Genomic DNA, 13,096 nt, shown 5'->3' on the forward strand with positions numbered 1-13,096 from the left:
ACCTTTATTTATTACAATTCCCTTAAAAAAAAATAAATAAAAGGGAACAGTTCTATATGTCCCATTTTACCGACCGACTGACAAAATTCATTTTTATGTCTTGAAAGAGCGACTTATGCCATATATTTGATTTATATATAGCCTTATTCTAACATAGGTATTCTGACACAAAATCTGACTTTTTCTGAAATAACATACCAATTTTTGGGTTTTCATCCGCAGAGAACCCGTTGGCGCCGTTGCATTCTTACTCGCCAAGCTCGCGGTTCATCGACGATGAGCCGAGCTGTAAACGTTATTTTTAGTGCATGTAAATTCAAATTAGCAGATAAAACAATATATTAAGCATATGGTAGTAAAAATTCACAGATAATATGCATGTAGATGTAAAACTAAACGGTTAAACGTGATATACGAAAATAAATTTGTATTAAATTCAAGTTAGCACAGAAAGGAATATATTATTAAGCATAATTCCAGTTAATACAGAAAACAATATATTCCTTACATCAGCAGTGATTTGCTAATTTTGATGACTATAGTGATGCATCAAACTATTCTGTCATCTTAGATAATCAATAATATTTTTTTATTTCAATTTAATCATCTATTTATGTCACACCTGCCATCCTCTGAAAGGTTATTGTTAGAAAAGCATTAACAATATATTATCTTGTTAAAATTTTACGCCATAAAAATTGATTTATTCTCATAATTTTAGATGACAATAAACAATAATAAAAATAAAAGCATTACTTAATTATTTCAAATGCACATGCGCATTTTTACGGTCTACGAAATCAAATTATTTTAGACTTTGGAAACCTCATGGTTCTTAGAGCTGTTAAAAAATAATAATAAATAAGAGGAGAATAATATAAATCTGCAAATGCGAACAACGACAGTGTTAATTCAACAAAATACACGCAAGAGGAATGGTTGCAAACTTTGAACAAGCGAATATGATAAATCTGATGGGTTACCAAGTTTGAACTATAATCGCCAAAGTTGGCGATGTTTACATTTACCGGGTTCTCTGCGGAAGTGCTTCCCAATTTTTTTTCCATATTTCGTTTCTATGACTCAAATTATCCATACACATTAAATTTTGTAATTTTTGGTGAGAAATTTAAAAATTTATCTTCGTGCACTTTTTTCAGTTTACACCAAGAACAATTAACTTGGCAAAATTCTTAATTTATAGTAACCCACTCACTTTTTTTCACTGATGGACGAGCGGAAAAAAAGTCCATCGTTCATTATTTCAAATAATTTTAACAAAGTGTGTAAACCACATTTTCGTTATTATCGAATATAATAAATACGCCAAATTTCAAAATGTCCTAAATGTAAATTCACGTATATCTTAGGAAACTCATCTACTTTAAGCTAATGGTAAAAATTTTGCAGGTTATAAAACAAAATGTTTTAAAAAAATTATAAAAATTACTTAAAAATACAAACTTAAAAAATAAATCAAACAATGCGTGAATTATATTTGGATTAAGCCTAAATTTCAAATTCTAGAAAAAGGAATCGAGTAAGTTTAATTTAAAAAAAAAAAAAAAAAGAGATTAATAAATATACACTAAATTCAATTAACACTGAGGACCTCAAATTTTGAGAGCTAATTTTTTAAAAACTACTACAGTCAAGTTGTTAATCCGGACCTCAAAGCTACAAACTTTCTGCGCATCCGTCAACGAAAATGCGTTGATGCTTGCGCGTAATACCTTTTCGTGTACGCATGCTCATAATACGTTTACGCATGCATGTTTAATGTGTAACAGACGGTATAAGCTAAGCTAAAATTATCTATTTCAGTTAATGTTGCAGATTGCGTTGTTCCTTAATCTTCGAATTGAATAATGTCAAATAGAATTTTCGATGCTGGAGCTGCCAAAGGAATCTACAAAGCGAAAGCATGTTTCCATGTCCATCAAACAAAAAGTGGAATTGCTGCAAAAAATGGATGAAGGCATATCCTTTGTTTATCTAACCATTCCGAAATCTGTTTATCAATTTCACGCTGCTCTGGAGGGAGGGGAAGGCGCAGCGCAGCACGCAATGAACTGGAAGTTGATCTGTCAGCACTATCCTTATCTTCAGGGCAGATGTTTTCATTTTATTAGGCTTATAATTCCTTACTAAATGTAGTATTTCACCTCGATGTACTCCGTCTTTGATATGATTCAAATCAAATTCCTTATCATTATAAATATCACGAATACAAATCAAATAGTTTTCTGGTTGCAATTTTCTAATTTCAGCTATGCGTAAATGTATGCTTTACGCATGCATGCATTGAAAAAAATGTTTAATAAAGTAAACAAATAAATATTAAGCTTTTTTTTGTAAATTTTGATACCTTTTAGATCATAATTGCCCATTATTTTATAAATTACGGTTTCATATTTTTAATTTTATTATTTCTGCATGTCATCTTACCAGATTTAAACTGATGATCCATAATCCGGAATCGCCGAAGTCCCGACGAGTGTGGATTAAAGACTTTTGACTGTAGTACGATTTTTACAAAACTTGGCAGTTTGACAGAATTCGAGTCTTATGTTTGGCATAATTTGAGTAGTAGAATTTAAATATGGAAAAAAATGGCATGTCATTCCAGAAAAAGTTCGATTTTATGTCAAAATGCATATATTAGAACAATGCTGTATATAACTCCAATACATATCGTAAGTTGAGCTTTCGAGACATCAAAAATACAAGTTGAATTTCATCAATCGGCCCAGTAGAACGGGAGACATAGAACTGTCCTATGTTTGTTTTTGTGCAGTGTACATGGACATAACCAAATGCAACTTAATTAAAAATATTACATTATCAAACAATTTATAATAATAATTTAAATCTTTCAATTTCAAAGCAGAAAATGAAATTTTAAGGAAACAATGGCAAAGAAGTCTAGTCAGAAATAATAAAAAAATTGTACACAGCATAAAAAGGGCACTCTTTAAGATAATGATATTATGTAAAAACATACACATTTTTTAAAAAATTCAGAGGCTTTCAAATGCTAATACAGTCAAAAGTCGTTAATTCGGACACCCATAATCCGGACCTCAAAGCTACAAACTTTGGCGTTTACGAGAGCGCGTAAGACCCTTACGGCTGCGAATATGTTTGTGCGCATGCGCGTTTAAATTGTAACGGAGTTATACGCTAAGCTAAAGTTATCTAATTCAGTTAATGTTGCCGATTGCGTTGTTCCTTAATCTTCGAATTGGATCCGGCTTATTATTTTTTGCAGACTGTTAGAGCAATTTTATAAAAGTAAGCTTGAACTTTCGATTATGTGAAATAGAATTTCCGATATATATTTACTACAAAGCGGAAGTATGTTTTGAAATCCGAAATCTGTTTATCAATTTCACGCTGCTCTGCGGCAGAGGGGGGGGGGCAGAAACGTCATTATTAGATTATGATAGATTAGAAAGATTATGTCAAATAGAATTTCCGATATATATTTACTAATATGTAATTTGTATCTACAAAGCGAAAGTATGTTTTGAGATCCGAAATCTGTTTATCAATTTCACGCGGCGGATTGGAAGTTGATTTGTCAGCACTATCCTTATCTTCAGGGCAGATGTTTTTATTTTATTTGGTTTATAATTCCATACTAAGTGTAGTATTTCATTCTGTCTTTGATATGATTTAAATCAAGTTCCTCGTCATTATAATTCGCTTCCGATAGTGAAGAAAGTGACCCAGAGGTTATTGAAAACGAAAACATTTCGATTGACAAATTAGTCGGTATTCTCAACACAGCAATTATAGGACTTGAACAGCGGAACTTTGTAACTAAACAAGAAATTATGTCTGTTTAATAGAATTAAAGAGAAAGTATTATCGCATGAAACGAAGCAACTTACATTGAAGGAAATGTTTAATAAAGTAAACAAATAAATATTGAGCTTTTTCTTTTTGTAAATTTTGATACCCTTTAGATCATAATTGTTCTTTATTTCATAAATTACGGTTTCATATTTTTAATTTTGTAATTTTTGCATGCCATCTTCCTGATTTAAACTGATGATCTATAATCCGGAAAAATCGATAATCCGGAATCGCCGAAGTCCCAACGAGTCCGGATTAACGACTTTTGACTGTACAAACTATCTAACACCTTGAAAATAAAAACAACTATATCAAATAACATTAATGAAATTAAAAACGAGAGAGACTTGCCTCATTCTTGCAAAATGAATTCATGCTGGCTGGAACAATTTCAGTACCCATTTCACAATACTTCATTTTGCAAATTTTTTCGAGTTGTGTAGCATACAATATACATATAAATGATATGTTTTAAATTCTTCCTGGAAAAAAAGAAAAAATATTAGTAGGAAAAGCAGGTATATTGAAATGTTTAGATTTTCAATAATGAATAAAAGTGGATTTTACTATCACAATCCTGATTTTTAATTGCTTCTTATGAATAAGAATAATTTTTAGATTATTTCTGATAAGTACATTACAATACTACTCAAAATTTCTGAAACCCAAGCTATTTATGATGAGCAATAAAGTACACATGAACTTGAACACCTCCAAAAAGGGGATATTTTTAAACACATTAGAACAGATATGGATTAACACTTTCAAAACAGTGGCCAAAAATATAGGTCAGAATTGCAATGTCTCAAAAAGATGGCTCTGACCAAAATATCAGCCAGGAAAAATTCTGTCCCCTTACCCCTCTGGATTTGGGGATAGGCATCCTCCGATGACATTTGCACTACTCGCGACTATACAGTATTATAAATTCCCATTAATTATTCCTCAACAATGTAATGTTATGCTCAGGGCAATAAACAGTGTACTTCGCATAATTCAGGTGCTCTAAAGAATAATTTTGCACTAATACAGCCATCTGAAAGATGCAAAATGCAATGCAATACAATCAAAATATAATCAGTAATTTTTTTTTAAACTAACAGACAATATTAAAAAGAATACACATATTTAAAAAGAAAAAAGAACAGTGATATAGTTTGAATCATAAAATACTTATTACAATACCTGTTGGGAACAAATCAAAAAATATTTAAAAAAACTAAATGAGAATTTTAAAAGAACACCCAAATGAAAAAAATGATAATATCACAAAAATGCAAAAGAATTTCACTAATATAGTTACTTGAATTTTATAAGAAATTTATGCAAATTGTAAATTTGTGCACGAAGCAAATGATCAAATTTTATTTTTGTGCATAAATTAAAATATTTTATCAATACATGCAATTCTAAACCATATACAGTTTGAAAAACAAACTAAAACTGATTATAAATATGTACTGATTTTTGGTATACGTAGGAAATATTTGCTACCAATGCTTATTTTCAATATTTATGGCAGTGTTTGCAAAAAGTTAATAGTATTCTATTATTTGATAATTACCTTCAGCTACAAAATAGCAACTTCATGGGTTTCCCTAATTTAGGCACAAAAATCAGCAGAAAAGAAAAAATTCCTTTGCATTCCCTAGCCTCTTATCTGAAAATTAACAAGGAGGATCCCCTGAAAGGAAGGTTTTAAATGTCTTTGGTAGTTTTGTCCCGTTCCCTTTGCAAATCTCAGCTTAAAAGCGGACAGAAGTGCATTCCTATTTCTGTCTTTTTATGTTAAACAATTTATTGCTTTTTGAAGGATAATGAAAATTATCCCTGAAATTCCTTCAGATAATTTTTTTTAAATATCAAAATTAAAGATTACAGTAAATAAATAATGCATTTTTAAAAATGGGTTAATTCATTTAGACACTGAAGAGAAAAAAATACCTAAATTTACTTTGTAGAATAATACACCTAGCCTAAAAATTCAAAAAGAAGCAACTGTAAATTTCACAAACTGAATGAAGAATTATGTAATGGTGCACGTGAAACCCCATATAGATGTGTGACATTTTGTCCATTGTTAATCTATATTTAAAATTATAGAGATAAATTATATAAATGTAATCAAATCAAATTCTACTTCAATTACCCTGAGATTATTTAATATTCATTTAAAGCAACACTGATTTGTCAGAATTACTACAGAAAACACACCAAATTTGATGATTGCAGAGTCACTAAAACTAAAGTTTACACAAATTGACACGGGCAGTCAAGAAATAAAATACATTAAACATCATTTTAAATAAGATAATATGAAGAATTACTTTCCTCAAGTGTACTTAACATAAAATTGCCAGCTTTCTGAGTGATAAACTTTTAAAGCCGTTTACAAATAAAACTCAAATTATGATAAATATGGTTTAAAAGCATGGATTTAATGCAGACTTATATTACTTGCTTACATAACTGTGGCTAAAATATTCAACTTTTAACAAAAAAATTTTAAGTCTCTCTTATGAACAACTTAACAGAATATAGAAAGGAAAAATTCTTAGTTAATTCTAAGTTATTCTTTTACTTATTTGGTAAGTAATGATCAATCTTCATACAAAATAGCAGAAAAGGTTGCATACAATTCCTTATACAATTCCTTTCATGTTAATACTTGTGTTCCGTCGTATACAAATTTATATGCTATTTCAGCATCCCAATAGATAGAAATTCATTACTTTCTTGCAAACTATATGGCGAATAATTTGGATTTCATTTTTTTTTTTTTTTGTCACACAATAAATCTTTAAATACTACATAAACCGCACGACAGTAATGGTTAATAGACAGGGATAGGTAAATCTGATAAAGAAGATAATTACAGCATACTAGTATCTGATATAGTATACATACTATCTACATGATATACAAATAGCATACATACTATCATCTTAAGTGTACTTTCATACTTAAAACAAACACTTAAAATCGAAATCGTTTAATACTTACTTCATTATACAGCGCTCAGTTAAATATTATTTCAGACACAAGGAAAAAGAACACAAGTTTTCTAATAAAGTGTATGCAGAGTCGTTCTTTTAATAAAGAATTCAAGAACAGATTTTAGGATAAAACTGTACACATATATATAATAATCGATAAACACGTCTGATATATATTTTTCCAGAACGAATTTTCCAAGACTAGGCAGATGACAACATAAAATGCATGTTGGAAGAGGCTGATAACAACTTCCGTGATTAAAATAGACTTAAATAATTAAACTGTGTATGATGTCTTGTTACATATGAAAGTCACTATCAATACAAAACTTAAAATCCTCAAACAAGGAGACACAGAACTTCGTCTGAACATCTCATGTTTAGGTACAAGACCAAAAACAACATAACGAAGTGGGTGTTTCAAGAGATAATACACGGAGTAAAGATCCGAAGCGGAACGCACGGGTCTGCTGCTTCCAAGGTTACCGGCAAAAACGAATGAACGCGACGCCAAACTCGCCAACATGAAAGACGGTTACAGTTTAATTTGACGAAACTAAAAAAATATGTACACAAACAAAGCACAATCATCAGAACTGCAATTTCAAATCATACAACTGGCTAATTTAACAACGGAAAAAGATAGCAAAACGGTTTACAAACTTGTAAATTAAATTTTGAATGATGATGATAGCAGCAATACAATGGTTGAGAATAACACTTTTTTTATGACGGAAGTTCGACGACAGTACTGACGTTTTCATTTAATTCTATTATCACAACTTAGTTTTTATGAATTAACTAAAAACTGTATTAGAAATAGCGACAAAGGGATAATTATATATATGTGTGTGTGTGTATGTGTGATAATAATTTAGTTCGCTGCATATAATTTAATATTGCATGAGTGGAATACATGAATTATTTTGCGATGGATTGAAGTTCGAATATTGCTAAAATATAAAGTAAACAGTAAAATATGGCGAGAACTTTCGAAAAATTACAAAATCACTTCATAATCCAAACATATCTTTATTACTTGTTGATTAGTCTATGGCATTTCAAAGCACAATGGCGACAATCTGCACCCTACAATTTTGGTTACCTTTTTAGCAATGAATAGAAGCAGCCAACAAGTAAGAGACGTCGTTTAGCTAGCAAGCGTAGCAGCAAAACAGGATGCGTAGTTAGTTGCAGTACTATTTATAAGCTTGGCAATTGCTTGTTTTAATCTTGAGCAGTGATTGAGCAAAATATTTTGCAATGCGTTACTTTGCGTTACTGCAGGGAAAGCGAGATATAACTCTGTGCAATATGGAGCATTGAAGAGAAGATGCATGCAATTAAATTTAAGAATTTACAGGACCTTTCCAGTTAAGTTTAATTTGGTGATAAATTTTCCTTCATATTTATCTTACATATATAGATATATATATATATATGATATAGAAATGTTGACTGCTTAGATGTTGATACATAATGAAGAGAAAACTTAGTAGCCGAGGAAGATTTAATAAGAAGCATTCGTGGCAAATTTAGATAACATTAATTTTAGTTTAGCATTTGTGTTACAAATAATTTGGCACACTAATCGTGCCTATTTTTAATATACTTACTTTTTTGATAGCTTGGCGATAAAAAGATTATAGAAGTCAAATATTTTCTAAGAAAAAAATTTCACTTCCGTAATTAAAGTAGAATCATATCCGTTAGGTAAAAAAGTAAACAGAAACTATTTGCCATTCTCATGTTTTTAATTTTGTCCAATTTTCCAGTATCGGGTACGAAGTGCTGTTTAGAGGACTAATAACAATCAATGATACATTATAATTAGCACTTGTAAATATGAATTTATAATGCATATACACTCACGTCCATAGGCCACAAATTCGAGAGTGTAAAAGAGTGATATATAAGGAATACAGGCAAAGAAGTAAAATTGTTCGCAGGCGCTTTATAAGCATTTCAGTGTAATAACCGAATAGTTATGACACAAAGGACGCATTTGATGTTTTTTTTACGTGGTAGAATTATCGGCCGTCTGGAATGTGGGTGTACTCAACTGGAACTATCAGACGAACTTGGAATTGTCCAGAGTGTCATCTCCAGGCTTTGGCAACGATTCCAAGATGATGGTAATGTGAGTAGACGTTACAGCACAGGTCGCCCCAGAGTTACAACGCCGAATGAGAACCGGTATTTGGCAGTTACTGCCAAAAGAAACAGGCGGAGCATAGCCTCAGACCTGTCTCGTCAGCTCTCTTCAGCCACTGGTACGACAATTTCAAGGCAGACCGTGTACAGACACTTAGAGCAAATTGGTCTATATGCTCGTAGACCTGTCAGATGCGTTCCACTTACTGCAACTCACTGTCGCCTGCAGTTATCCTGGAGTAGAGAGCATGCATTGTGGACACCGCAACAGTGGGCTTGTGTGATGTTTTCCGACGAGTCCAGGTTTAGCTTGCAGTCTGATTCTCGCCGGACTTTAATATGGAGAGCTCCAGGTACCCGTTACCACCAAGAACACATCATTGAACGACACCGTTAAGGTGGTGCAGGAGTGCTCGTTTGGGGTGGAATTATTCTGGGTTCCAGAACTGACCTGCATGTTCAAATTGGAAACATGACAAGCCAAATCTATCGGGACGTCATTCTGGAGCAACATGTACGTTTGTTTCGGGGCGCCATGGGCGCACAATTTGTGTTTATGAATGACAACGCCCTTCCTCACCGTTCAAACATCGTAAGCGAATGCCTTCAATCGGAGGATATCACCCGTATGGACTGGCCAGTATTCTCACCGGACTTGAATCCAGTAGAGCACGTGTGGGACATGCTTTGCCGACGAGTTGCAGCCCGTCAACCTCCTCCTACATGTCTATCGGAATTTCGGAGAACATTGGTTTTTGAGTGGTGTAATATCCCCCAAGATCAGATCGATAATTTGATACTCAGCACGCGTAGGTGTTGTACGGACTGTATTGCATCGTCTGGGAGACATACAATTTATTAAAAATCATACTAATCATGTAATATTGGTTTTTTGTAAATAGTTTTTTTTTAATTTGCTCCAGGAGAAAAAATTGCTATTTTTTTAATAATATCAAACATATAGCATCTTTTTTTGCTCTTTACCTTTTGTTTAATAAATAAGCTTTACAAATAAGTCAAATTTGTTTTGCTTCTAACTCTTCCTCTGCCTGATTTTGCATTATCCTTAATTTATGGACATGAGTGTATTTACAATATGAGAAATTGTTCATTTTAATTTTTAGCATAATTTAAAATTTAGTCAAAATTAACTACATATATTTTTTTTTAATTGAAAACAATACTATAGATTAATAAAAATTATGTTTGAAATGCATATTTCTCTTAAACTGTCAAGTAAATCCTGTCAAGTTAAAATGAAATAAGCGTAGTCCGCACGTCAGATTTTGAGACTGTAAATCTTTGACAGGAAGTAATAATTTCTGCAATAAAAGCGTCCAAACTAATCTCTTTAATACTCTCTAATTTCCGTTAAATAATTTAGCTTCTGGGGGAATAGCCATTTAATCTAATTTCTTTGCAATCCCCTCCCCCATAATGTATTTTAATTCATGAATACTACTTTGGTACTTGGGCCTGATTTTGAAAAATCTGTTGAATGCAATGTAAGCTTATATTTGTCGAATCAATAGGATTTTTTGAAGCAGGAGCTGTGAAAAATGCGCAGTATCCTCGCCGGGACTCGAACCCTGAATCTCTCAAATACACGTCCAGTATGCTTCCAATCCATGGAGGTACCTCCATGTTTCATCACATGGAGCATGTGATCTCTTCCATGTTCTCTTACCTCCATGTTCTACAACATGGAAGTATCTTACCTCCATGTTCCAATCACACCACGAAGGCATGCAGAAAGAGGGAGAAAATGCCTTATATATCCCCCCTTTTAAAGGGCGAGTGGGGATTAAGGAACCCAGTCGCTAAATCTTGGTGGTGACGAGTTATCATCCACCACTTTCCTCTATTCGAGCGCTACTTGTAGAGTCTAGGATTTTTTGAAGTAGGAGACGTGAAAAATGCGCAATGCCCTCGCCGAGACTCAAACCCTGGACGTCTAGAAAGCACGTCTTCCAATTACACAACGAATGCATGCGGAAAGGAGGGAGAAAATACCTTACAGACTTAACGATTGAAACAGATACTATATGAGCGATCAGGACACACGATACTGATCACGCACACATCATCTGCAATGCTTTTGAATGAACGGGACGGAAATTCAAAAAATACAGATAGACAGAAAGATAGATCACTCAGATATGTTTTTTAATTGTGGCAGGATTGTACTTTCAGATGGAACAGACTAACTCAATATCCGGATTGCCTTAATAATTTTTTGTCTGATTTTTTGTCTCGAGTGTACTCGAGTGATTTTTTTCTCGAGTGTACTCATTCATTCCAGTACTGCTCATTGAGTACCTGATTGTTCTATTTATTCGAGTGGATTCATATAGTTCCAAGGACGTACTACTGTAATTTGAAAGATTATACATAAATGATCTTATGCTACCTATATTGGTCAGACGTTGGTAACTGGTAATAACTTTAATAAAAGGCGTGATGTGCCATCATGTATCGAAAAATCAGAATTATATTGCTAAAAACATTTCTAACCTCAGAAATCTTAATTAAACAAACAATTAACAAGCATATACAAGTACAGCAGAAGCAGCTTAAGAAAATTTTCAGGTGACTCATATATTAAAAAAAAAAAAAGACTTTTTGCGCAGGAAAATTTCTTAAACGAAAATATGCCCCCCCCCAAAAAAAAAATTATTGCAAATTCACAAAACAGCTGACTAACAGCATAATTTACATTTCATAACTTTACTGTTTTGAAATTAAACTCGTTTATCTGTTTCTTTAAAATGAACTTAAATAATTCTTACGCGTGTAATCTGTAAAGATTTTTAAAAAATGTATTCGTAAAAATCAAAATTCTACTAGCAATAGCTTCAATATGTAATCTATATCTGTGCTTTCAATTATTCGCGTTTTTACCATGGCTCGCTTGAAAATTACAGAAATAAATTTTATGACAAGTTAAAAACCAGCAAAAAAATTAACAGGCAGTAAAAACGTAAAATATAGCAGCTTAAAAGAGTTCACTATTGTCTTCTCCGACTGTGAATACGAAAATACACAAACGATTCAGACCAATACTTCATTGCTCGTAGAGAAGATTGAAAGGCATGGCTCATATTATTTTTTCGCATTTGTACATAGTACTTCCTAGTTCCAGTTTGTTATTTTAACCATTGCTCTATCGTCTCTTAAGCGGAGTTTAAATCTGAGTTAACAAGCTGAATAATGATTATTGGAAGTGTTAAGGCAGCTAGACTCAGTGTAATATTCGTAACTTTGCACAGGCTGAGCACAAGTTCCTTTTTCGTTACTTGTACTTATGAAGCTGAAGAAGAAGGTTCTATACTTAAAACATCGAAACTAGTCTTTCAAATTTATGAATATTACTCCGATTCTTGTCGCCTAGTGTTCTCCATCAAAATTGGCGAGGAGATTTATAAACACGGCGGCGGGATTGCACATGTACTACCAAATGGTGAACAACTAGTGTCTCACTTTAATGAAGTTTACTGTTTAAGTATTAATCTAAGATTTGAAGAGTCTTGTATTACCTGAGATACGACAGCACTATTACATTTTGCATTTAAGCCCTAAATTATATAAAATTCATAAGGGTTTTCAATTTTCTCACGAAGAAGCACTTCTTATATTACCACATACTTGAAGTTCTTTCTTTTACGATTTTTGCTGTCAGCATTTTTATGACCCAAGACGTTAAAGAGAATACGAAAATATATTTTTATAATTCATGCATTTCCAATCTTTTTTTTAAAAAAAAGGAGGGAGAAAAAACTGAAAAGAAGAAGAAAAATCGCTTTCATGATGTAAGAAGTTAGCAACTTCGGAAAATGTCAAAGGGAAGGAACATAATTTCCTTCCATGTTCCCAGTGATAAATAGTTAGAGTTGCTCTAGCACCGTACCGTCTTTTACAGCTGTATACACAAAACGAAATATTTCTCTCCATGGTTCGTTGACACAATGATTAAAATTCGTTGACACAATCATCAAAACCTTTATTCCACATATCAATAGGAAGAAAATGGTTTCCAAATAAAATATTAAATATATATATATATATATATATATATATAAACGACT

The 13,096-nt window shown here is 32.3% G+C and overlaps 1 protein-coding gene across 2 annotated transcripts in view; it reads right to left on the reverse strand.

Moving 5' to 3' along the window:
* The window catches only part of LOC118203214 (ras-specific guanine nucleotide-releasing factor RalGPS1-like), a 149,770-nt gene that overhangs the window by 48,898 nt on the left and 87,776 nt on the right, over positions 1-13,096 (reverse strand). The window contains exons 1-2 of one of the 2 annotated variants that reach the window (XM_035375488.2): positions 6,865-7,344; positions 4,213-4,343 (exon numbers count right to left, since the gene is read on the reverse strand). In XM_035375488.2, coding sequence (XP_035231379.1) covers positions 4,213-4,278 — 66 coding nt within the window. In that variant the 5' untranslated portion in view covers positions 4,279-4,343; positions 6,865-7,344. Of the gene's footprint in view, positions 1-4,212; positions 4,344-6,864; positions 7,345-13,096 lie in introns of those variants that run through there. The other variant, XM_035375487.2, reaches the window with a different exon arrangement.

The sequence above is a fragment of the Stegodyphus dumicola genome, chromosome 7 (assembly GCF_044657685.1).
Source record: "Stegodyphus dumicola isolate Sdum_Otavi_A_Nest chromosome 7, ASM4465768v1".
Taxonomy (NCBI): Eukaryota; Metazoa; Arthropoda; class Arachnida; order Araneae; family Eresidae; genus Stegodyphus; species Stegodyphus dumicola.